The 25224-nt window shown below is 39.7% G+C and overlaps 1 protein-coding gene across 2 annotated transcripts in view; it reads right to left on the reverse strand.

Moving 5' to 3' along the window:
- Positions 1-25224, reverse strand: part of LOC120301454 (extracellular matrix protein 2-like) — a 44296-nt gene that overhangs the window by 15418 nt on the left and 3654 nt on the right. For both annotated transcript variants that reach the window (XM_039328747.1, XM_039328748.1), the window contains exons 2-3: positions 11435-11517; positions 3149-3433 (exon numbers count right to left, since the gene is read on the reverse strand). In XM_039328747.1, coding sequence (XP_039184681.1) covers positions 3149-3433; positions 11435-11517 — 368 coding nt within the window. The remainder of the gene's footprint in view (positions 1-3148; positions 3434-11434; positions 11518-25224) is intronic.

Genomic DNA, 25224 nt, shown 5'->3' on the forward strand with positions numbered 1-25224 from the left:
CACACATTCCGTTGCCCCAGCCTTGCCTCCCCCTGTGACCCCCTCCTCTCCAGCAGCCCCCCTGAAGGAGAGTCGCCCTCGAGCGTGGCCCACACGGAGCAGCGCAGCCAAGGACATGGCAGCCAGGCAGCGTAGACAAGACTCTGCCCTCACACCCCATCATGCAGTTGATGCTGCAGGGCGCGGACAGAGGGTGTGGCCGCCATAGCGGTGCTGGGCTGCCTGGGCGATCTGCGGCGGGCCCTGGAGGCAGTGAGAGGTTCTGTGGGCAGGTGGGGCAGAAGATGGGGGTGCAGAGCAGGGGCGGGGCAGGGGGTGAAGCAGGGGTGGGGCCAGTTTTTGGGCACTCAGTCTCTAAAAGATTCACCATCACTGGTCTAGTCTTTTCTTAAAAACTTCCATTGTTGGAGCATTCACAACTTCTGGAGGCAGGTTGTTCCACTGGTTAATTATTCTAACTGTCAGGAAATTTTTCCTTAGTTCTAGGTTGCTTCTTTCTTTGATTAGTTTCCATCTGTTGCTTCTTGTCCTGCCTTCAGGTGCATTGGAGAATAGTTTGACTCCCTCTTATTTGTGGCAACCCCTGAGATATTGGAAGGCTGCTATCATGTCACCCCTCATCCTTCTCTTCATAAACTAGACATACCAATTCTAGCAACCGTTCCTTATATGTTTTAGCCTCCAGTCCCCTAATCATCTTTGTTGCTCTTCTCTGCACTCTTTCTAGAGTCACAACATCTTTTTTACATCGTGGTGACCAAAACTGGATGCAGTATTCCAAGTGTCGCCTTACCAAGGCATTGTAAAGTGGTATTAATATTTCACATGATCTCGATTCTATCCCTCTGTTAATGCAGCCTAGCACCGTGTTGGCTTTTTTGGCAGCTGCAGCACACTGTTGGCTCGTATTTAAGTGATTATCCACTAGGACTCCAAGATCCCTCTTACAATTGCTACTATTGAGCAAGGTATAACCTATACCAGGGGTAGGCAACCTTGGCTCTTTTATGACTCGTGGACTTCAACTCCCAGAATTCCTGAGCCGGCCATCCCTTAATGAATTATCTCAGAACTAATTAAATACTGTCATCCTTGTTCAACATGGACATAGAGTGTAATTAAGTAGGCATTCTCCTCTAAGAATCCAGCATAGCTCTTGAAGAGTTCCAATGAAAGCTGCTCAGATGATTTTCCTCAGTTCAATCTTCCACTCAGCCACTCTAAATAGTCCCTGAAGTCCTAGAGCTGCTGCTTCATATACTGATAAATTTCTGTGATCTGCAGAGATTATTTCCAGCTTGTTGTCCAAAGAATTTGGATTTAATTGGGCTGTTTTAACCACTACCAAAATGGGAGAGGCTAATAGATACGAATTCTAACCAATTATTATGTACACAGCAATTATTTCTGGAAGATGCAGGCCGAGCCATCTATTAAAATCAAGACATCTTTGCAAATGAATAATTGGCCATGTGCACTTAGAGCAGCGTTTCTCAGTCTCGGCATATTTAAGATGTGTGGAGTTCAGTTCCCAGAATTTTCCAGCCAGCATTTGTGGGGACATTCTGGGAGATGAAATCCACACATCTGAAAGTTGCTGAGGTTAATACTGATCTAGTGGGCCCAAAGGGGCTATGGAGGGAAAATGAGGTTCCAAGCCCCACTCAACTGAGCCAGTTGCTGTTGTTCAATTTACTAACCCAACAGGTTTGCTATGGAAAAAGAATGGCAGGAAGTGAGGTATGTATGCCATCTTAAATTCTTTGGAGAAATATATATCTGCCGCCCGTAACAGACAGAATTACGAACGGGAAACTAGTGAAACATCCACTAACTGCAAGGAAAGGGGAAATACCCCAGCTAATTTCAGAACTAGCGAGAAAGACACACGTAACAGCACACGTAGAAGGAGTGAGAAAGAACTACACCCCGATGCAGGACACACACTTGGATTACAACGCACACAGCTGGGACCCATGACACGATCCAAGAGCCGAGCGCAAATGATTGGAGGCTGCATATAAGCCCTCCCAACGACTGCCGTTTACACCCTGATGATGTCAAGAGCTCTTGACGAAAGCTAGGTCTAGTAAATAAAATTTTAACATTTTTATAATTTTATTCTCTTGGTGTTTGACTATTTATTGATTTTAATATATATATATATATATATATATATATATATATATATATAGAGAGAGAGAGAGAGAGAGAGAGAGAGAGAGAGAGAAATGTGCTGGATCTTTGCCAGTTTACTATCAGCCACAAGGAAATTGCTCTTCCAAGGAAAAGCTGGGTGGGTGGTTTTTTTCATAGAAAACATACTTGCAAAATTCTTATTAGAAACTAGACAGTAGCAACAATCACCCATCACATTGCTGTGATTGTTCTGTGTTGAATTTATTTCTGATTCATGTACAAACAAGCCTCTCTCATTTATTTATTTATTTGTTAGTTTGTTCCAGTTACATAGCTGCCCACTTGCCAGGCAACTGGCAAGTCTAGATATATGAAATCATTTCCCCTTTTCCAACTAATTGAGCCCAAAGAACCAAAAGTCTTTGATTTTGTATTCAAGCACAATAATTAAAGCAGATTAGAAAACCAGCAGCGTCTTAATTATAAACATTAAGAGCCATTCAAAGTAGGTGACCACAAAATGCAATCTTTTGATGTTCCAAATCCGTGAGAACATAAGGAATCATATTTCAGGATGTGAGTGTGTGTGAGTGACTCCTGGCAACTGCCTGAATAGTCCTTGCATTTTTCTTGGAAAGATTTTGGGAGTAGTTCACTTTTGCCTGCTTCCTAGGGCTGAAAGAGACTTACTGGTCCAAAGTCTCCCAACTAGCGTTGTGTCTGAGGCAGGACTAGAACTTACAGTCCCCCAGTCTCTAGCGTGGTGCCTTAATCACCACACCAAACTGCCTCTCTAAATTCATTACCTTAAATAATAAATGAACTCCTTTAAAGATAATGGGGATGGTGGTCTTTAGCATTAACTACTCAGAAGTGAATCCCATTAAATTCTGATGGGTTTATTGCTCTAATAAGTCTGCTTATATCTTAAAATTAGGAGGTCAAGCTGAAAATAGGTTAACTGAGAGGCTGATTTTTTTTTTCTTAACAGCTTGTATTTCACTCATACCTTCTGGCTCGTATCTGCTTCTTGCTTGGGTGAGGCTGCTGTTGGTCTCCAGACCAACAGCTTCTGATATAGCGTGCAAGGTCCTGCTCTCTGTTTTCTTAACACCCAGCATTTTCTTCCCAACTCTGTCTCCTTTTTTCCATGTTTGGTCATCTTGATGGAGGTGAATTGGCACCTTTCTCTTTAAGGCAGTATTCTTCGGGATGGAAAGCTTCCTACTTCTCAGAGGCAGCTCCTTTTCTCCATCAGGAGATTTCACTTTAGTGGCAGCAGACCTGGGGAGCTCTAGAAAAAGAAGCAGGAAAAAGTGATTTCATTAAGGGTTTTTTTCTTTCTTTCTTTTAATATACCCTCTGCACTCTGTTGTTTTTATTATGCAAAATTAAGGTGGCTAAGATAGCCTTCCTCAACAAGGCACCCTCTACATGTGTTGGATTATGTCCCACCATCCCTAATCTGAATGCCTCAGAACAAAAAGTAACCTGGTTATGCAGAAAGGAACAGATTTCCCCCCCCCCCAATCTGCCTGGTTCATTAGAGGCAGGAAGCTGATTTTACTTCTGAAAACATGGCTGATCTTAAAAACACTTTCCACACACACACAGACACACACACACACACTTCTATGGGGAAAGCAAAACACATTTGTCATGCTGGCAGCCACTGGATGCTGCACATACTTTCAGTTTGCTGAGAGATAAGACCAGCATCTTGCCTGCAGGTTGGTGTATCTATACTGGCTGACACACTGCATTAAGATATGATTTGGTAAAACATGATTTGTTCATTATTGGTTTGTGATTGGAATCCAACCCGTGAATCTTGTCTACATGGCATTGACACTGGGTTCACTTATCACACTAAGCCATAACTTTGCTCACAATCCCTCTTCTCTTCATGATCTCTTGTCTGGATAACTGCAATGTGCTCTACATGGGGCTGCCCTTGATGAGCATTGGGAAACTTCCAGAATGCGGATGTACAGGTAATAAAAAGTGTTGAGTATTTGACACATGAAAGACCACTACTTCGTGAGCTGGATTGGTTGCCAGTGTGTTTTAAGGAACAATTCAAAGTGCTGGTTATCACCTCTAAAGCCTTAATGGTTTGGGGCCAGATTACCTAAGGGAGACTCTGCTTCCACTTGTTTCAACCTGTCCAATTCAGTGAGACAAGTTGGATATGCTGTAGGTCCTGTCAGCCAAGGAATGTCAGCTGGTGGGAACCAGGACACGTGCATCCTCTGCTATAGCCCCTGCCCTCTAGATTATTGACCTTCAGATATCAGGATAAGCCTAACCCTGTCAGCCTTTCATAAAGCCATGAAAACTTGGTTATGTGCCTGGACCTGGGGCCCTGAGTGTGTTAAGGTCCTCATTTCCTGGCTGTTTTAACATCCATTGTAACAGTTTTACTTGGCATTATATATATTTATTTTGTACTGTTTTAATAGTTACAATTGTTTTTATATTTCATGATATACGCCACCCAGAATCATTTGTTAAGGTGAGCAGCTATAGAAATCAAATTAATAAAATAAAAAAATAACAGTTTAATAATGGTTTGTTTAAAAAGCACAATTGCCTAGATACAGACATATTAAATCAAAACTAATCAAAACATGTTTTAGTTTTACATAATGTAAGAATAAAGAGGAAATAACTGTTTGATATCACTAAAAATGGATACAGAAATGGGGAGCTGGATCAGGGACCGCTTTTCTGAGTGGGAGGGACAGTTATGCTGATTGCTGGAGGAACTTGCTATTCTTCAAATTCTGAAAAAAAACCTGAATCTTTCAAAAATGCCATCAGACTCAGAATTCCTTTTTACATAATGAATCTCCTATACAACTGTTACCACAAGAATTTCAAGAGAACTTGAAGAGTCCTGAAAGATTATTTGGAAGAACATGGCCATTGCAAAGAATATCCAGAAGAGCTTTTTCTGATCTGATCCTTACCCAGATAGGATAATACCACTTTGGGAAAGGATGATCTAGAAGGAAATATAATTTGGATTAAAAAGGTCCTGTAACTTACTCCTGGACTTTTATTGCTGACAATAGAATCTATTATCCAGACAATTATCCTCTTTGCTGAATAGAGTTAAGTGGAGACTAGAGAGCCATTTGTCTGGGAAGCTTTAAATTTGATTCCTGAATTGAATGGAGGTTGGACTTGATGGCCAAAAGTTGTTACCCTTCCAGCAATCCCCAGAAATTTCTGGACTTTATTTACTAAATTAGTCCTCACATGATGGGACTGATCCAGAAACAATCCAAGCCAGGCATTGATTGAAAGTGGATGTAGAAAGAAAGCCAGACGTTTTTTCTTTAAAAAAAAAAATAGATTAACAAATCCAGAATTGTACTATTCTTTGGTTCTGTGCTCAGTTGTTGCTCAATAGTGATTGTATCCCTATAATTTACTGACTGCAAAATTAAAATAGAAGCAGTCGTATACCACATAATATAGAGCTATGAACCAACAGTGCCCTGCATGCTGAACTGGCCAATATCTTTGCATATTATTTAGTAACAAGTAAATTCTATTCAGCAGAATTTCTTGCCAATAATTAAATTCTTTTAAAATGTTTTATACTTTCTTTGCCCAGGGCTTGGTACTTTAACTGATGAATAGTGTGTTTCTAACACCATGAATAGCTTTCCTTAATTGTTTCAACATCAGTTTCTTTTTCCCTTGTGGTTACCAATTTTCTTGCATTTCATTTTGTATAACAAAGCAGTACCTTTTTACTTAGAGAAATATAAGGGGGGGAGGAAACCTAATAATTAGAGAAATGAAACCTATGTGACTAGTGGAAAGTAATAATGTGAGTCTATATACGTTTTCTCAGGAGTAACTATCACAATGTTTGATGTATTTTATTCCATAATAAATGGAATCTATAAATAAATAAATGGGTTTAAAATTTCAGCCTAATACTTATGCTATTCAAGAGCAATTAACAGGCAGTTTTTCACTAATTTTCACCTGCCATTAACGTTGGACTAGAAAATATGAACATTTTAATTTAAGTCATGGGAATTCTGTAAAATCTCTGGCAGCAACAAGTAGAACTAATCCTATGTTACAAGTGGAATCACTCTGCCATTTGATATCATAGAGCCGTCTTAATTGTTAGATTTAACAGATGAGTAGGCAAGGAACAGTGTGGATTGTTGCATCCAGAGTACGAAAGGGAGGAGCAGAAAGGATGGATGGAGTAGAAAACAGTAGAGCTTTCCCAGTTAGCTTTATCTAGAAATGGTGATTTAATGTGATAGACTGAAATAGCTTGATGGCCACCTATCTCACCTCCCCATTATTTTTTACACAACTTTTTTTCCTGAAGCTCCTCCCTTATAAAGATCCTACCATCCAACCCAACCTTTCCCATAACTCACCTTCCTCCACATTCTTTCCCAGGTTTAGCTCATTCTCCGTCAGCTGCCTTTGACTTTTCACTGGATGGGCTGACACCTCTAGAGAGAATGAGGAACCCAAATCCTCAATTGGATGTTTAGGGTTGTGTCTGACAGCCCAGTAAGTGGGAGCCCAGAGGACCAAAACAAAGAGGCCAAGGAAAAAGAACCTCATCGTGCCTCGACGCTTCTCAATGCAAGCCTGCTATTCTCTATGTTGGGATCTCAACTCCACGTATCATCCTGTACAGTGGGAGGTTTTATATTCTTCTTCCCCACAACTTTGATGAGGAGGAGGAAAGAAGAAGCCAAGCAAATGGAGCAAACACTCTGGCTGTCTAGAAGGGGCTCTGCCATTTACCACCAGTTGGAGATCTGACCTGCCTAATACAGGGGACTTTCTCTATTAGTCTTTGGCAAGACTCCGAGGTCTCACACATTCATGAATGCTGCTTCTATGAGTGCACACAGCCAGCTACTGTCCAGAAATCCATGAACTGTTTCTGTCAAGAAGCAGACTTGATATTCCCAGAGCTAAGCCAGCCTGTGTCTGCACAATGCTAAGGCTGTGACTACCGACATCCGCATTTGTCTCATCAAGCACCAGTGATAATTATTGGTCAAGCTTCATGCAGGAGGTGGAGCATTCATACTCTGCGTGTGTTTGGCATTGAACATCTAGTGGAGGTTCTCTTGAAGGAATCTCCCATACTGACGTAATGTATAAAGGTCAATCCATCTGTATCTCCTGAAGCAAGGAGATACCAGAATATGATTTTGCTTGGCATTTGGTATCCAAATGGAAAAAAGGGTGTGGCCCACATATAGTTATTTTGGACCTGTTTTCCTAGAAACTTCTGAGACATCTATTGAGTTCTATTGCCTAATTTGGTGATGGAATCTTCTCAGATAGCTCCTAATTTTCTCTCCAGTATTTTCCCATTTATATAGCTGTCTGAAAGGATAAAAGGGAAAAAAGAAGGCAAACTGATGTAATTAGGAAAGCAATGAAGTCTCCTGGGAGGAACCAAGGTTGAGGTCCCCTGTGTAGCACACATAACAATTCCTTTGATGCACACCAAGTTTCCACCCTTCCTTATTCCTGTTGTTGTTTTAGTATTTCAGAGAATGTTAGGTCAATATCTGTCACATTTTTCAGGGGAATGATAATATGCCATCTCTTGCATTAGGTGAGAATTACATTAGGACATCCAACTGAAGCAACCCCATGCCACCGAAATGTGCTTAGGTTGTCCTTAGCTGTACTGGCATTAAAATAAGATTCTCCCCCCCCCATTCCCACATAGTCCAAGAGCACTCCTGAGGTACATAAAATCTGTTAGGTTTTGTTATCAGATCTCCTGAGGGAAAGCAGGGGATTGGCATTGCCTGGCAAAAAAGATAATAAGATAATAATAAAAGTGGTTGCTGGGATAAGATCAGATCAGCAATGGGAAAAGCTATTTCATGAAAGCATATTTTTCTGCCAACTCAGAGATGGACAGACAGCACTCCAGCTCAACAAAGACTTGAATGCAGCTTTAAAGCAATCATATGAACTCATGCACTATCTAGCTCAGGGGTGGGGAATGATGGCCCTTTGGGTCATGGCTGGCTCAGGAATTCTGGGAGTTGAAGTCCACAAGTCATAAAAGGACCATCGTTCCCCACCCTTGATATGGCTAAATATTAAAATGGTTGCCTTTGCAACAAATATTTGCTTTCCTTGGTCTCATTCTAATGATGACTTTCTCATAATTTCCTTAATAAACATGAACTTTAAACTGGCACAATTGGATTTATGTAACATTGGGCTACCACATAGGGCTGATTTTTCCATGAAACTGGGAACCAAATTTTATAACCAATCCATTTATACCTGCAACCCTTTTACTCCTTGAGGAGAGATGGGTGGCAAATCAATCAAACAAACAAACAAACAATAGTTGCATACCCAAATGTTATTAAGAACGATGCATGAAGCAGATTTTTCCAGGTCAAACTAGACATGATTTCCTATATCTCTGTGATATAGAAAAAGCCCTGTTTCCAATGGCAGAGACAAAGAGCCATGTTTTGCTGCTTTTTGAATTTATTCACAAGAAAGTCAAATATAACTAGGGCACTTTTCTCCCAAGTCTCATGCTGCTGATCCCAGAGGAGGAAGTATCTTTCAGTCCTTCTCATTCTGCAGAATCTATGGAAAGAGGGAAAAGGACTGGCTTTGAAGGAATAAATTAATAATAATAATGCCTTTTCTTCTTGCCATCTGTCATTCCAAACATTTTTCTCTTACACAATTTCCTCCTCATATCTGAACTGAAAGGGGGAAATGGAATAGGAAAGACCTAAATCTTAGGTCTTGTGCAATACTGTACATTAACCATTTTCATAGAATGGACTTAAGGTTAATTATGGTTTACAGAATCAAACCACATTTTGGGTCCCAATACATTGGTATCTTGGTACTCAATGCTTTGAAACTCATCGACTTTGGTACTCAATGCATTTTGATGCAAAAATGTTATCCTGTACTCATTGTTTGTTTGATACTCAATGCATAAGCTAGAACTTGTCGGTGTTGACTACCTTGTGACTCATTACATTATTCCTTATGAGAAAAATTTGTTTGGTACTCATTGTTTCTGGTACTCATCATGCCTCCTGGAGCCAATTAATGATGAATATTGAGGTACCATTGTAATACAAAAAGCCGTCAGTCAAGGTTTAGAAAACACTCTGGATTGTTACATCCAACAGGTTAACCCACACCTTTTCAGCTCAGCATGTTGTATAAACTCAGATGTATATAACATACATGTGCATAACCAACCTGTCTTCTGCTCCCTTCATCCACCATCTCATCCTATTTTAACTCTCCATCAATTTGGCTATTTCATGCATCATGAAAGCTTGTGTCTTTTACAAAAATTTGAGAGTCAGAAAAGATCCAAGTCTCCTGGATTTTTGCCACCATAGACTAACATGGTTCCCCTCCTACAAACCCAACATGTGACTGAGTTCACAAATCACACTAACCATGATTGTTTAACTATAGTTTGTCAAATAAGCCAAAATTGGTACCTAGCAGTGGATGTTAAACCATAGTTTAGAAACCACAATAGTTGAATTTACACAATGTAAATCAAAATAAAACTGCTAAAGCCTTAAAATGAGGTCCTTCATCTTCGGCACAAAGGCTGCATCTGGTCCTAAAGTGTGGCATCTTCCAAAGGTTGTCATCAAGTTGTAAAAGAAGGGGAAAACTATTAGTTTGTGGAAGTAGTCATATTAATTTTAATTAGGTTTAATTTATATCTAAATGAATTATAGATTTCTATTGATTGAACCTGCATGTGGACTGCCATCTTCAGGAAATTATTCTAATCCAAAAGAGGCTGTTAGCCAAAATAAATATTATATGTTTCTGGCTTTGTATGAAGAACTCAGCAATATGATATTCAACTGTCTCCATGTTATGGCTGTCCTTGTAAACACCATAAATCCTAATAGGATTAGTTTTGTTTTGGCTTAATGTGTTATGGGGACTTAACCATTACAGTTTGTAAACTCTAGCTCTGTATGTTGTGGAAACCCAGCCAGCTATGATTGATTCAGACACCATAATTAGACTCAACATGGTTCAGTACAATATGTCATTCCAAGCTATACATGAATGAAATACATCAGTGTTTCTTAAACTTTTTGCTCTCAGTATCCTTTCACACTTTTAAAAACTGTGGAGAAAGAACTTTTGTTTGCATGAGTTACATTTTATTAAATGTTTACTGTATTAAAAAAATTAATTGTAAAATATTTATTGAATTATGTAAAGATAATATTAAACCATTTGGTATTAATATAAATACATACATATTTTTCATGAAAAAGCCTTATATTTTTTAACAAATAAAAATAATAATGAGAAGCCTGACATTGCTTTAAATTTTTGCAGAAGACTTCAACCTCTGGCAAATAATTCTGATTTTGTGGACCTGTGAGAGGTTCTTGGGGGAACGTCCTCAGACCGCACTTTAAGAAATTCTGCCTTTCATCATATCCAGTTACTGACTTTTAAACATTTCCAATCTTGGATTCCAATTCTTCTGATGACTCCAAAATCTAAAACTCAGAATCAGCTGACTGAGGAAGCCTGCTTTTTCCCCTTCCTCTATTTCCCAATTACTGGCTTGTGTGTATATGTGTAGAGCAAAGTTTGTGCCTGGGAGAGAAAAGGACAAATCTTTGGAGGAGGTGGTCACACGGCTGCCAAAGGTTTGCAACGTGCTTTTTAAAAGGCTTCTTACTCATCCTCAGCCACAGAAGTTGGACTTTACGCCAGGATTAAGATGGGGCTGGTACTAGGAAGGTACAAATCACTGAAGATTAGAAGGCACAGCACATTAAAACCATGACACTGCAAAAAGAAAGTATTAAAATATACCCATGACAAAGCAATTTTCCAACCGTACCCCTACAATTATATGGAGAACTTGGAAAAAAAACCCGGCTTACCATGCATGTGTGTGTGTTCTTTAGTCCAGTCTTCAGAAGACACAGTACTGAAAAATTAGAATTAGTTCAACATATATGTTATAGTTCCACAGAATGCAAGAAAATTGTGCAATGCATCATTGGACAGAGAATTTACAGGATCTGGGCTTTTTCATTTCAGAAAAAGAGAGATAATGCAAGTTTTAAGTTCCTGCAGTTGAGTTTCAGATATTTCACTGAACCATAATATAATCTGCCTTAGAAACCTCTGGATTATAGTTTAGCTTGATGAGGGAATTTAGCCAACTGTGGTTTATAAAAAAAAATAGTTAAAATATAGTGTGATATGTGAACTAAGGCAGTACCTGCTGATCTTAGAAACCTGCTAAGATGCTCTTCAGTCAGGGTAGATTTTGGTAACTCCAGTGATCCTTGTTCACCTTGTACACTAGAAAAAAGTCATTTATATTGAGATTAGTAGACACATCTATTCTGCAAAGTAACATAAACTGTGGTATTAGCTTAATCTGTATAATTTATCTATTCACAAAAACTACCTATTCTTGGAAATTATTTGCCTTGCTTAACAGGAAACAAAAACCCTTTTTAAAGTTTATATTTGAATTGTGTAGCTCAGTTGTCTGTATCTTTATTTTGAAGTGAGTTTTGGCAAGTTCCATTTGACAAGGCTGCAGGTCTATAAAAAGCAGGATTTTTTTAAAAAAAACAACAAACTTTTATTCTGAGCCAAGCTCATGATTTCAGTAATGCTCAACTTCTTTGACTGGATTGACATATTTGCCAAACCATAATATGGGTTGCTTGTTTACGATTCTGTGATCCAATTGTGTGGTTAAGCAAACAGTAGCTTAGCACAGCACAATCATTAAGTGTTATTAGGGAACTTAATATTCTGGGCTATTAATTAGCAAACTACTTAACAGGAGCATTATTAGGAACCTGACAATCCATAACTGAACTGTGAATTTATTTGGCTGCATACCTAACTGATAGCAAAATGGCTAACTTGTACAATAACTTTATGATCAAATACATGTAACAATAAAATGGCCAGATAGAAGTTTATTTATACATCTGTACTACAATCTGATGCCTTCTAGAAATCTTGGATTACGCCTGTCAATGGCCATGTGGGCTGTGAAAAATGGGAGTTGTATCCCAATGAATCTAGATTGTGCATGGTTGGATAGAAACCAGATTTCAATATAAGCTGTTGTATGAATATAGCCCACTTTGGGGCTAAATTGGCCATATTTCGTAAAACCATTGCTTATGATTTAGCATATTTGTGTGAACCTAGTCTCTTTCTATTCTGCATCTATTCAAATATTCATCTGTAAATGCCTTTCCCTGACCTTCTTACATTGTACTGGGAATATAAAAAGATGCCAGGACATTTGCATTTATTTGTCCATACAACTTTCCCTACCATATAATATAGATACCTATCCCTAAAATGTACTTTTTAATATACAGTTGGAATAGAGCAGTCATGGCGAACCTATGGCACGGGTGCCAGAGGTGGCACTCAGAGCCCTCTCTGTGGGCACCCGTGCCATCGCCCCAGACCTAGGCCTTCAGCTGGGTTTTATAAAACCTTTTCACTTTAGGCCTCCACTGCCATGTACAAAAAAAAGGTTCAATCAATCAGTCAATTTCAACTTCTTGAGGGGAAAAAAAAGATCTTGCAAAGTTGGAATTGATTGATTGAACTTTTTAGTCCCACCCAGTCTGCTGTTACCACCGTAACCATGCCCACCCAATGGGCCACACCCACCCAATGGGCCACACCCACACCCACCCGATGATGCATAAGTGGGTTTTGGGTTGCAGTTTGGGCACTCGGTCTCTAAAAGATTCGCCATCACTGGAATAGAGAATGAATTCACAAAATACAGAGAAAGATTCAATTCAATTGGCAGCCGTGTTCCATTTTGTTTAATAAGCATAAATTAGACCAGTTCTCTTAGTAGGGCAGGCCAAATCAACAACTCTGAGCTCCATTGCCTGAGGGAGAAGGCTTTGTAAGTTTTCTCCTAGGTTTTCTGAAGGGCAGTCCTGCCTTCTGAACCCATGGCTCTTGCCAACAGCAACTAGTCCTTGGAGGAATATTTGTCTTAAAGACAGTAAAACAGATTTGAAGTACGATGGGAAGGTGAATTAATAATGAGCTCAACTTTATTAATCGTTCTTTGTTCCAGAAGGCTTTAGAGCCAGTTCCCACCCCTTTCCTGTTTTTCATTCAACCTGACCCTGTTCTTCTGATAGAAACCATCTTTCCCATAGCTCTGGCAGCTGGTTCCCATTACAATGCCTCTTGAAAGAGCTGTTTTAAAATGCTTCAATGTAATTTTTGTCCAAATAAATTCATGGCATTAGGCATTGCCCCAGGCTCAGACTAGGACATTCTGGATTCTCAGCTTTATTGGGTTTTTTTTTTTCAAGGTTGTGTTGTGAGATAAGGCATCAGGAGACAAATGCAATCTCTCTTCCATCAAAGACAGAGCAGAAGCTAGCATTCTGAATTTTGGGTAAGTCAGCCAAATTGTAAACAAAGGAGGCAAACATGGGTGTTGGTTCTTTGAGACTGGCTGAACAGAAAGTATTTTTTTTTAAAGTACAAATTCACTGAGTTCTCTTTAGCAAGAGTTATTGAAATGGAAGAATGGTCATTCAAGAGTTCCAACACATGAACTAATTTTCAATTTAGAACCAGTATATCTCTGTATAAATGCCTGCCTATTAACTGATCAAAAGTCAGGGAGTTGTGAGCTATACAACAGGACTCTTCCGCTTTAACTCCCCTCCCATACTTGAAACCCTGAACCCCTTGAGGTCTACATAGCCGAATCCCCAATATCATGTAGAAAAGCAACCAAAATGACACTGTTGCACTGACATTTTAACCCAGATAAAGATAAGTAGAATATATGGGTGAAAGCTTTTTTGTCTTTTTCTCATAACTGTGCTCTGAAGTGGGGCAGTTCACCGATAATAAAGAAAGATTATTCAGTGAAAAGATCCTGCCTTGAGCAGGGGGTTGGACTAGAAGACCTCCAAGATCCCTTCCAGCCCTATGATTCTATGTTAGGTGGTTAACCTAACTGTTGCTTAGTAATAGTAATGATGATGATGATGATGATGGTGATGATAAAGTTGGAAGGGACCTTGGAAGTCATCTAGTCCAACCCCCTGCTCAGGCAGGAAACCCTATACCATTTTGGACAAATGGCTGTGCAGTTTCTTCTTAAAAACTTCCAGTGTTGGAGCATTCACCGCTTCTGGAGGCAGGATATTCCACTGGTTAATTTTTCTAACTGTCAGGAAGTTTCTCCTTAGTTCTAGGTTGCTTCTCTCTTTGGTTAGTTTCCACCTGTTGCTCCTTGTCCTGCTTTCAGGCGCTTTGGAAAATAGCTTGACTCCCTCTTCTTTGTGGCAGCCCCTGAGATATTGGAACACTGCTATCATGTCCCCCCCCCTCATCCTTCTCTTCGTTAAACTAGACATACTCAATTCCAAGAACTGTTCCTTATATGTTTTAGCCTCCAGTCCCCTAATCATCTTTGTTGCTCTTCTCTGCACTCTTTCTAGAGTCACAACATCTTTTTACATCGTGGTGACCAAAACTGGATGCAGTATTCCAAGTGTCGCGTTACCAAGGCATTGTAAAGTGGTATTAATACTTCACGTGATCTTAATTCTATCCCTCTGTTAATGCAGCCTAGCACTGTGTTGGCTTTTTTGGCAGCTGCAGCACACTGCTGGCTCATATTTAAATGATTGTCCACTAGGACTCCGAGAGCCCTCTCACAGTTACTAGTACTGAGCAATCGTATCAGTCTGAGAACCCACTCTTACCCACCCAAGGGTAAATAGAGAAAGGTGCAAAGCTGTAAGAATGCACTGGGAATTTGTATCCTAGGTTTTCTTAAGACAGGCAGCATCTCAAGCAACATCCTTCCTCTTGGTACCTTCAGACATGCTAGACCAGCATCTTACATGACTTGCATTGCAATATTTATAAATTGCATCAAGCCAGGCAAGATTAACTTAAATCCTATGGACATAAATAGAAAACATTTCATAAAGTTATTGTGGGCCTATATAAAGATTAAAACCCATCTGTCTCTTCTAACCATACCTATATAATGCTACTCCTGTATAATTAGGGAGCCATACAAGACAGTGTACAATTGCATGGTGAGGCAGAACAGGAAGAAAGTGGGAGAAACCATTCCTTTCCAGAGGATCATATTCTGGTATCATATTCCAGTCAGTAGGAGCTGGATATCTAGATTACTGCCATTGCAGAAGGCCAGCTCATATTACCATCCAAAGCCAGTGCTTACAACATAACACTCATTCAGATTAGTACTGCAATGTTCACATTTTCTTATAATGTGCTATATTCTCTTACTTCTTTTGCTTACTATACATGCCAACTAATCAACAATTGTCCTTCTAGCTACTCAATTGTTGTCCTCTCGTGTACTTCATGCTTCATCTGAGAATGTGTCAGTCCTGAGATTAATCCTCACCATTCTCTTTCTCATCTTGTAAAGAAAGAGAATAAAAAAGAATACAAGCTGTTTGCCTCCTCTCCTTCCTCTGGGATCACCTGTCTACGGTAAATATAACACCTTTGAATAGACTCTGAAGATGGGAAAAGAATATTGTACTATAGAATAAGAATGCAATGGACACATTGTCAACAGAACGATTAAGGAAAGAAGATACATTGGGAGATATCTGGACATCTGAATGATACTGCAAATATGCTTGTTCTTAAGACATTTTACAACATAGAAAGAAATGGCAGTGTCTACTGGCTACTACATAGCGCTGGCATGATTTTAATGTCCACGTTTTTATAAAAGGGACATTGTGGTGACATGGTCAAATAAAATCCAGAAAGTTTCTTATGCAATTGTTTCATTGAGAGAAGCCTAAGTATTTACTCCTTGGCCTGTTTTTGAGCAGAGAGAACAATCGGGTTGTTTGCTGCGATGCTCCCCAGATAATGACCAAATGCAGAAATAGCAGTTCCAAAACTCATACAGGCAAGTGATTGGAGAATTCAAGAATCTAGAATGACTCCTCAGAAGTATGGCTTCCAGAAGCTCCTGGCAGCATAGCCAATGGAGTTAATCAACAGCCAATGAAGCCACAGATTCCCCACCATTGCTATAAAAATTCTTCATCATTGAGTTTGGCTGCTGGTGGTTTCACAATTTTCTTGACAGCAATACAAATATTTGCCATTTCACTTACTTACCCTACAGCCTTTTTATTTCCTGGTAGCTCCCAATTATAATTATATGGATTTCTGGCTATCACTGTCTTCCATTTATTGTTGTGACTGAGCATTTGTTAGTGCTGGTGACTCTGGGCCTGTTTGATGAAACGGATTGTTCTAGGATGGTTTACGGTTCCATTTCTAAATGAATCCATTCTGATCTTTCTGGCCAATGATTCTAACAAATAGATGTATAGAAGACTGTGATCCTTTTGACTCTCATGGATTATCCAGCATCCATGGATAGTAATCACCTTGGTATCCTTCTGGACCATCTGACTAGACTGAAAATTGGAAGAGTTGCTTTCCAGTGGCTTTACTAATATGTATTAGTGAGATTCAGATGTAGTGCTGAGCATTGTTAAGGAATTCCAGAGGCTCTCTGTGACCCACTTGCAAAGCACTTTGGGGATAAAATCTCAAGCATCCTATTTTTAGGATATATGTGCCTAGAATATATCTGGCCATATTTCTTCAAAGGGCTTCAAGCACTGTTGCTTACTATTATAGCCAAGGTGCTGTGTGAGCATATTCTACCATTTGTGTGCTCAGTTCTTAGTCTTCTGAGTCAGAGATCATCGGCTGATGGCAAATGTATGTTCCACTTTAGGTATAAATACTTAAAAATTGACCAATTTCAGTCTGGTTTTGACAGCATTTCTTGTAGGAAAATCTTCTACTGAGAAATGTGCACCATTCATTACCTAAATTTCACCGAGCACCAAGATGACATTGCTATTACTTAATTATAACTCTACATTTTATTTCTAGCTTCTAATTTAATTGGGGTATTCTATTTAGACAAAAATCCTGGACCAGAAGTACACATACTTCAAAGAACAGAACAGAACAGAATAGAATTCTTTAGTGGCCAAGTGTGACTGGATACACAAGGAATTTGTCTCCAGTGCATAAGCTCTCGGTGTACATACAAGCAACAAGTGATAAATTATGATCATAATAATAAAATACAATCTTCATAAATCATGATAAAAAACTCAGTGGTAGTCATAGGATACTAAATAATCAATCAATGTAACTCATAATAGGATACTAATAAAAGCAATCAATATAAATCATAAGATACAAATAACAAAGTTATAATCATAAGAAGCTAAGGAAATAGGTAATAGGAAAGATGAGAAGGCTAATAGTAGTACAGCCCTACTAGGTGATTTGACATGCAAGCATAAGACAGTGTTGTTGGAATTAGTTGCTTAATATAATGATGACATGGGGGGAAAAAACTATCTTTATGTCTAGATGTTTTGGTATGTAATGCTCTATAACATCGTCTTGAGGGAACAGGTTGAAACTGTTTATGTCCAGGATGTGAGGGGTCTGTAGATATTTTCACAGCCCTCTTTCTGACTCGTGCAGTATATAGATCCTCAAGGGAAGGCAGGCTGGTTGCAGTTATTTTTTCTGCAGTCCTAATTATCTGTTGAAGACTGTGTCTTGTCTTGTTTCATTGCTGTGCCAAACCAGATAGTTATAGAGGTGCAAATGACAGATTCAATAATTCCTTTGTAGAACTGTAGCCGCAGCTCCTTGGACAGTCTGAACTTTCTGAAGAATATTCTTTGTTGTGCTTCTTTGATGTTAGGTGTTCATTCTGAGATATTATAGAACTTAGAAACTTGAAGGTCTATACTGCTGATACTGTGTTGTCTAGTATTGTAAGAGGTGGTAGAATAGGAGGGCATCTCCCAAAATATATTATCATCTCTACAGTTTTGAGTGTGTTCAGTTCAAGATTGTTCTGGCCGCACCACAGGGCCAGTTGTGGTGATATCACCACAGGGCCAAATGATTATATTCCACAACAGTATTATAAGCTTGGAGTGGAGGATGACATTACTAATAATGTTCATTATATCTCTCCCCCACCCCATGCTACCTCAGTTTTGAGCATAGACATAATGTTTCTTAAGGATACAGACACGCTTGAAAATATTAACCTGCTCTGAATATCAAATTTGTAGCTTGGCAGTCAGCCCTGCCTTGGAATCATTGTGGAATATTAGTAGCATGCAGCATCTGTTCTCCAATTGTGGACAGAAATAGCCTATTATTCTTTATGCCAGTCTTTCGCATACAGTAAATGCTCTGTTGAGACTGCAACTCCCAGAGTTCCTATTCAACAATGCCATATTGACTAAGAATTCTGGGAATTGCAGTCCCAATGCAACTGGAGGATCCATGTGGGGGGAAAGGCTGCACTATGTTCTAGTACAGTATTTCTCAACCTTAGATTTGGGAATTCTGGAAGTTGGCCCACACATCTTAAAATTGCCAAGGTTGAGAAACACTGCTTTAGTATAATCCCAAATACAATACTGTAATTACTATGTATGAGATTATCTTTGAAGACACCGCTACTATTTATAGATAGTCTTTGACTTACAACCACAATCAGGATCAGAATTTCCGTGCTAAGCACGGCAGTTGTTAAGTGAGTTGTGCCTTATTTTACAACCTTTTCTCCTATGGTTTTTAAGTGAATCACTGCAATTGTTAAGCAAATCACAGGGTCATTAGGCAAATACAGCTTCCCTCATTAACTTTACTTGTTAGGAGCCATCTGGGAAGGTCACAGTTTATATCCCTTTGTCCTAGCATGATGTCTGAATCCAGCCAGCATGGCTTATTCTACAAATTAGAATTAAAACAAGCCATGATTGAGTTCAGTAGATGAACCCAGCCTGTGACATTTTGCGTGTCAAAGAGATACAGTGTCACCTTGGCTGGCCTGGATTGGAAACCGTGTGGCTTCATCTGTCCTGTTTTAGAATTAAAAGGCAACTGCAAGCACATTATTGTATGGACAAGGCTGCTTTTAAAATATTTTTCATTTTTCTTTCTATCACGTTTTCCACTCCTATCCTGGAAAGAAAGCATATTGATCTAAGCCAGTTTTCTTAATCATGATCTGTTGATTAAATCATGGTTGGATTCATACTACATGCTAAAGCCACAACTTAGGAGAATAAAAAAACATGCTGATGCATATTCCAGAGCAGTGGTTCTCAACCTGTGGGTCAGGATCCCATTTGGGGTCGAACGACCATTTCACGGGGGTCGCCAAACAACGCAGTCCGCCATTTTTTCCCCCTTTTCCTTAGCTGTGCTATTCCCTTTTATTCTATTGGCTTTTGAAAGCCAATAGAATAGACTCTCCTGAATAGAGTCTAATTCTATTGGCTTTCAAAAGCCAATAGGAATTGTCCAGGCTGTATCTGCCCTGCTGAGCCCGCCAAAAGTCCCATTCTGCAAATGGTGCTGCACCAGTTGAGTAGTCCTCAACTTACGACCGGTTGAGTAGTCCTCAACTTACGACTGGTTGGGGGTCGCGGCATTAAAAAGGTTGAGAACCACTGTTCCAGAGGGATGTCTAATGAAACCCGTAACACCAATTCTAGAGGGCAGTCAAGTGTTATTGTGTCAAAGCTTAGTCAAACTGTTCACCACCACCATAGACTATGATTCACAAACTTCAGTGGCTGGGTTCAAGTAACCACCTTATAGATAAGTATAATATGTGATTTAATCACTGAATTCCACAACTGCCCAGCATCTCTGCACAAAAGGCTGTTCTGCCAGTAAATCTTATGCAACTCTCCAATGAAACATAATGGGCCTCTCTGGTTACGTTTCTCAGGAAGTTAGTCAAGACTGCTTTATTCCAGCAACCCAAGGAATCTGGTTTTTAATCCCTTCAGAATGAATTGTGGTAACAGTGGGAAATGCTATGACTGCTACAGCTTTATTATACTGACTCCATTTGTGCTTCCAGAAAAAATGTCGATGGGGAAAACGCTCCTCTTCACTCTCCACCCTAACAGAATAGGGTGGAGAGTGAAGAGGAGAGACCCAGACTGTGTCATACTTTGTAATCTTTCCATGCTTTCCTACCACTTCCTCCCTCTTTCTCCTTTTCCATCAAAAAGTCATGCACGCTGATTTTTAACCAAGTTCTAACTAACATTTTGATGATATGATTATTTTTCCTGACTTACTGATTTTCATTTGTTACTTTTGATTGTTAGGATTTTTTGAGATTTATTAGTAGTGCTTACTCAATAGATTAACGTACTTGTTTACTAATTGTTTTAATATGTTATAGTCTAAGCTTCGGTAAAAATGGTTGAATATGATATTTACTCATTATTATGATCCCGATGGTAGCTTGTTTGTTGAAATATGTGATTGTACCTATCCTTATTTTACCCTAAACCCTTTATTCCCTTCCCCTTCCCTCCCACCCCTCTCTTTACCATATCTGTATTGTTCCTATTTTTCCTCATTTATATAAACTTAATAAAATTTTGTTTAAAAAAAAAGGTCATGCACAATCAATTCTTACGAACAAAGAAAAGAGCTGCACAATGTCTTTTGACCAGTCACGCTAGGAGATACTATATGGGAAGCATCCACAATCCTCAGTTACCCTAAATTACTTGTTAAACAGCTGCATGATAAGATACAAGTAATAGATTTTTTTAAAGAAATACCAAGCAATTGGACTCAGATTTAAGTCAACTTTGTGTAATTACTCTGTAAACATGTATAAGGTGTAATATCTCTCAGCCTAAGCTTGCTTATGTGGAAGTAAATTCTACTGAAAGTAATGAGTCACGAGCCAATTTATGTCTGCTGACATGGCTTTTAGCTTGTCATGTCATTGGAAGAGAAAAAGAAAACATTAGGGACATTTTGACATTTAATTAAGAAATGTTTATTCTTACAAATGGGGAAAACCAGGAGAAAAATCAATAATGAAATACAAATTAGAGCTTCGTTTTGAGCACAGAACTTTCTTTGTCTCTCAATAATGCCCTAGGAACAATTATTACCTAAAAGAAGTGTACAATTACTAAAACAAAGTAGTGCAAAGCTGTTGTAAAGTTGCTTATATAGTCACACTAACATGCTATAATAGTTCCATTGCTATAGTAACATATTAAACAGCCATTCGTGCTCCGTTAACTTGCCTGGTTTTAAGTAAATCACAACAAACTATCCTGATGATGTAACTCCATAGGTAACTGAATGGGCCAGATGAAAATTAAATTTTCTCTGCCAAGAAGAGTAGTGATAATCTATTTGATGTTCCCCTATGTTTCAGGCTGGGTCTTTAAAGAGATTAATTTAGAAAATCTGCATATTTCAGGACAGGGGAAATGGGTTATTAATTTATGAAAAATACATGAAGGGGAAATTTACATGATTAGCTAATTTAGATCATCGTTGAATTTCTTACAAAAAGAAGAGGGGTTGTTTTGCTTTACCAGATCTGAAGCAACATTAGTTACTATGGGAAATTTTTGCTCAAACTAAAAAGACCAATTTGAAGTGTAAAAATTATGCGGAACTGAATCTTTCCATAAAGATTTTCTTCTGTACAAGTTCCTATAAGTAGCAGATTTTGCTTTATGGATTAGATCAGTGCCTAGTGACCATTCAGTTGCATTCTTGAATATATGGATTAAGTCACACCCTAATCCAACTCTGCTCAACTCATTCAACCAGTTAGCACAGCAGCAATTCTCTGGTGTAACACTACTGACTGTCCACTATTAGGCCTACGGCACTGACATGAGCACCACCACAGCAAAGGAGGTTTTCCATATCAAACTATATGGCGCACAAAGAGCCAAACATTAATGGAACTGGCCAAGCCACACTTGGAATACTGCATACAGTTTTGGTCACCCTGAAACAAAAAAAGATGTGAGGCCCTAGAAAGTGTGCAGAGAAGAGCAACAAAAAATGATAAAGGGTCTGGAGGCTTAATCATATTGTTCTGGATCATGTAACCCTGACTAGAGCATGTAGATCTGTATGTTAGAACGTTGGCATTTATTGGGTTGGGTTTACAAAGCAACTTAACTCTGGATCAGAACACATATGATGAATGGTTGAGGGAGCCTATCAAAGAGCAGGATTTGGGGGGACATGATAACTGTGCTCTGGTACTTGAGGGGATTAATTTATTATCCAAAGCACCAAAGGGGGGGGACAAGAAGTAATAGGTGGAAGCTTATTAAAGAGAGATCCAACCTAGAAGTAAGGACAAATTTTCTGACAGTGAGAACAATTGGTCAATGGAATAGCTTGCCTCCCAGAGTTTGGGTGCTCCATTACTGGAGGTTTTCAAAAATAGACTGGACAACCAGGATAGCACTTAGTAATAGCAATAGCACTTAGACCTATATACCATAGTGCTTTACAGTCCTCTCTAAGTGGTTTACAGAGTCAGCATATTGCCCCCCAACAATCTGAGTTCTTATTTTACCAACCTTGGAAGAATGGAAGGCTGAGTCAACCTTCAGCTGGTCAGGATTAAACTGCTGGTAGTTGACAGAGTTAGCCTGTAATACTGCATTTTAACCACTGCGCCACCATGGTTCTTGGTATAAGGCAGTGTTTCTCAACCTTGACAATTTTAAGGCATGTAGACTTCAACTCTCAGAATTCCACAGCCAGCAATGCTGGCTGTCGAATTCTGGGAGTTGAAGTCCACATGCCTTAAAATTGTCAAGGTTGAGAAACACTGGTATAAGGTCTCCTGCCTTGAGCAGGAGGTTGGACTAGAAGATTTCCCAGCCCTATGATTCTATGTTCTAGCTCCTTACTAGTGTGTTTCCCCAAAAATGAGACCTATCCCAAAAATAAGACCTAGTTTGAAATTTACATGTGCACCTAATATAAACCCTACCCCAAAAATAAGCCCCAGTTTTGGGGTGAGGTGCACACGTAAAAATCAAGCTAGGGTTGCGGTGGGAGGGCAGAGTTGTCCCACATGCCCCACACCTGCTTACCTTAGGACCTTAGCCAGGCCTCCAATGCACCAACACCTGTCACGCTACTGCCTGAGTTCTTCTGCGGCCACTTGCGGCTGCACACCACATAGCACATTGTGCTGCTGCTACTCGCAGCAGAAGGCCACGTGGGTCATTGTGCCGATTGCACCGGTGCTGCTGCTCACAGCAGGTGACCATGTGGCTCGTCATGCCAATCATGCTGCCGCCGCCGCTTGCATCAATATGCCACGTGCCTCATCGCGCCAATCGTGCCGCTGCTGCGGCTCGTGGCACCATCCTGCTGCCACGAGGGCCATGATGAGCCACGTGGCCTCCTGCTGTGAGTAGCAGGACCAGTGCGATGTGCCACGTGGTGTGCAGCCCCAAGCAGGGGCAGGAGAAATTAGGCAGCAGCATGACAGGTGTCGGGACGTGGGAGGCCTGGCTGCGGCGATCCTAAAGTAAGCGGGCAAGACATCCCCTGAAAATAAGACCTGGTGCCTCTTTTGGAGGCAAAAAAAATAGAAGACCAAGTCTTATTTTCAGGGAAACCCAGGAGCAAGGGAGAGGGGAAGGGAAGTTGCCTGCAGAACAGAGAGCAAGGGAAAATTTTAGAGGTGCCAAATTTATTTTCCTGGGATTAGAACATTTCTAAACTGAAGATGTCTTTTGGCAAGGTTGCCTGTCTCCCAGTGTTGTTTTTGGGGACAAGAGCAGAAGTTGACAGTATTCCAACAGTTTAAGAGCCCTTCCCCTCCCCTTACACTTAGCTATGATGCAAACGTGCTCTGGACACATCTTTTATTCTTTAATTTATGTAGCCAAGGAGTGAGACAGCCTTAAATTGTCTTTAGCAGACCTAATATAACTATACTAATAACTATACTACAACAACATCAGATAACAATGGTTGAGGCCCCCAGAAAAACAAGAGCCAGAACTTGGTATCACCCTCGACACCCGAAGCGATAGAAAGGGGAAAGTAAAGAAGAGGAGAAGGAGAACTAATATTAAGGTAGTTTTCTTCCAGCATTGTCCAAAGACAGCCTTAAGGTGTCTAAATCAGGCAACTGGGAACAGAGGTGTGATGGATATTGGCTGAGGGGACAGAAAACTTCATATCAATGTTAGCTTTTTGCTAACTCAAAAATACTGCAGGTCAATAGTATCTGCCCAATAGGCTAGACTTCACATAACAGAATAACAGAGTTGGAAGGGACCATGGAGGTCATCTAGTCCAACCCCCTGCTCAGGCAGGAAACCCTATACCATTTCAGACAAATGATTGTCCAATCTCTTCTTAAAAACTTCCAGTGTTGGAGCATTCAGAACTTCTGGAGGAAAGCTGTTCCACTGATGAATTGTTCTAATTGTCAGGAAATTTCTCCTTAATTCCAGGTTGCTTCTCTCCTTGATTAGTTTCCATCCGTTGCTTCTTGTCCTGCCTTCAGGTGCTTTGGAGAATAGATTGACCCCCCCCCTCTTCTTTGTGGCAGCCACTTGGATATTGGAACATGTGGATTTCACTACAAGCACGTCCTCTTCCTCAAACTTGTTAATAATGCACACATTGCAACTTTACTTTCAAAGGTATTGTTTTGTACTTCTAATTATTTACTGGGTTATTTTGAATATTTAGTATCCTACAAGGTACCCACTGGGGAATCCAGATATTTTTACGAATCCCAAAATTTTAATGCCCCATAGTAGAACATGTCCAGGAAAAACTAGAGGGTTAACTAGCCTTCTTTTTCTGCCATGGCAAGAATATAGTCTTTATCTACAACCCATAAACTAGGCATTTCTATTTCTGTTTTTCCAAACCACTGACTAGAACTCCAGTTGTGCCTTCTTTAAAACAACTGAAGGAAAGCATTTGTTACAATAGTGCAAAAAGCTCCCAAGATGCAGTACAAGGAAACACTTTTTAGACAACGTTGCAACCTAAGTAAGGTAAAGCTACAATTTGACCCAGAGCTCAACCTTGCCATCAGTGCCTAAATTCAGCAATGGAACATATGAAGTGGTAATT

Source organism: Crotalus tigris, unplaced genomic scaffold (assembly GCF_016545835.1).
Source record: "Crotalus tigris isolate CLP2741 ecotype Arizona unplaced genomic scaffold, ASM1654583v1 scf7180000024383.4638030, whole genome shotgun sequence".
NCBI classification, from domain to species: Eukaryota; Metazoa; Chordata; class Lepidosauria; order Squamata; family Viperidae; genus Crotalus; species Crotalus tigris.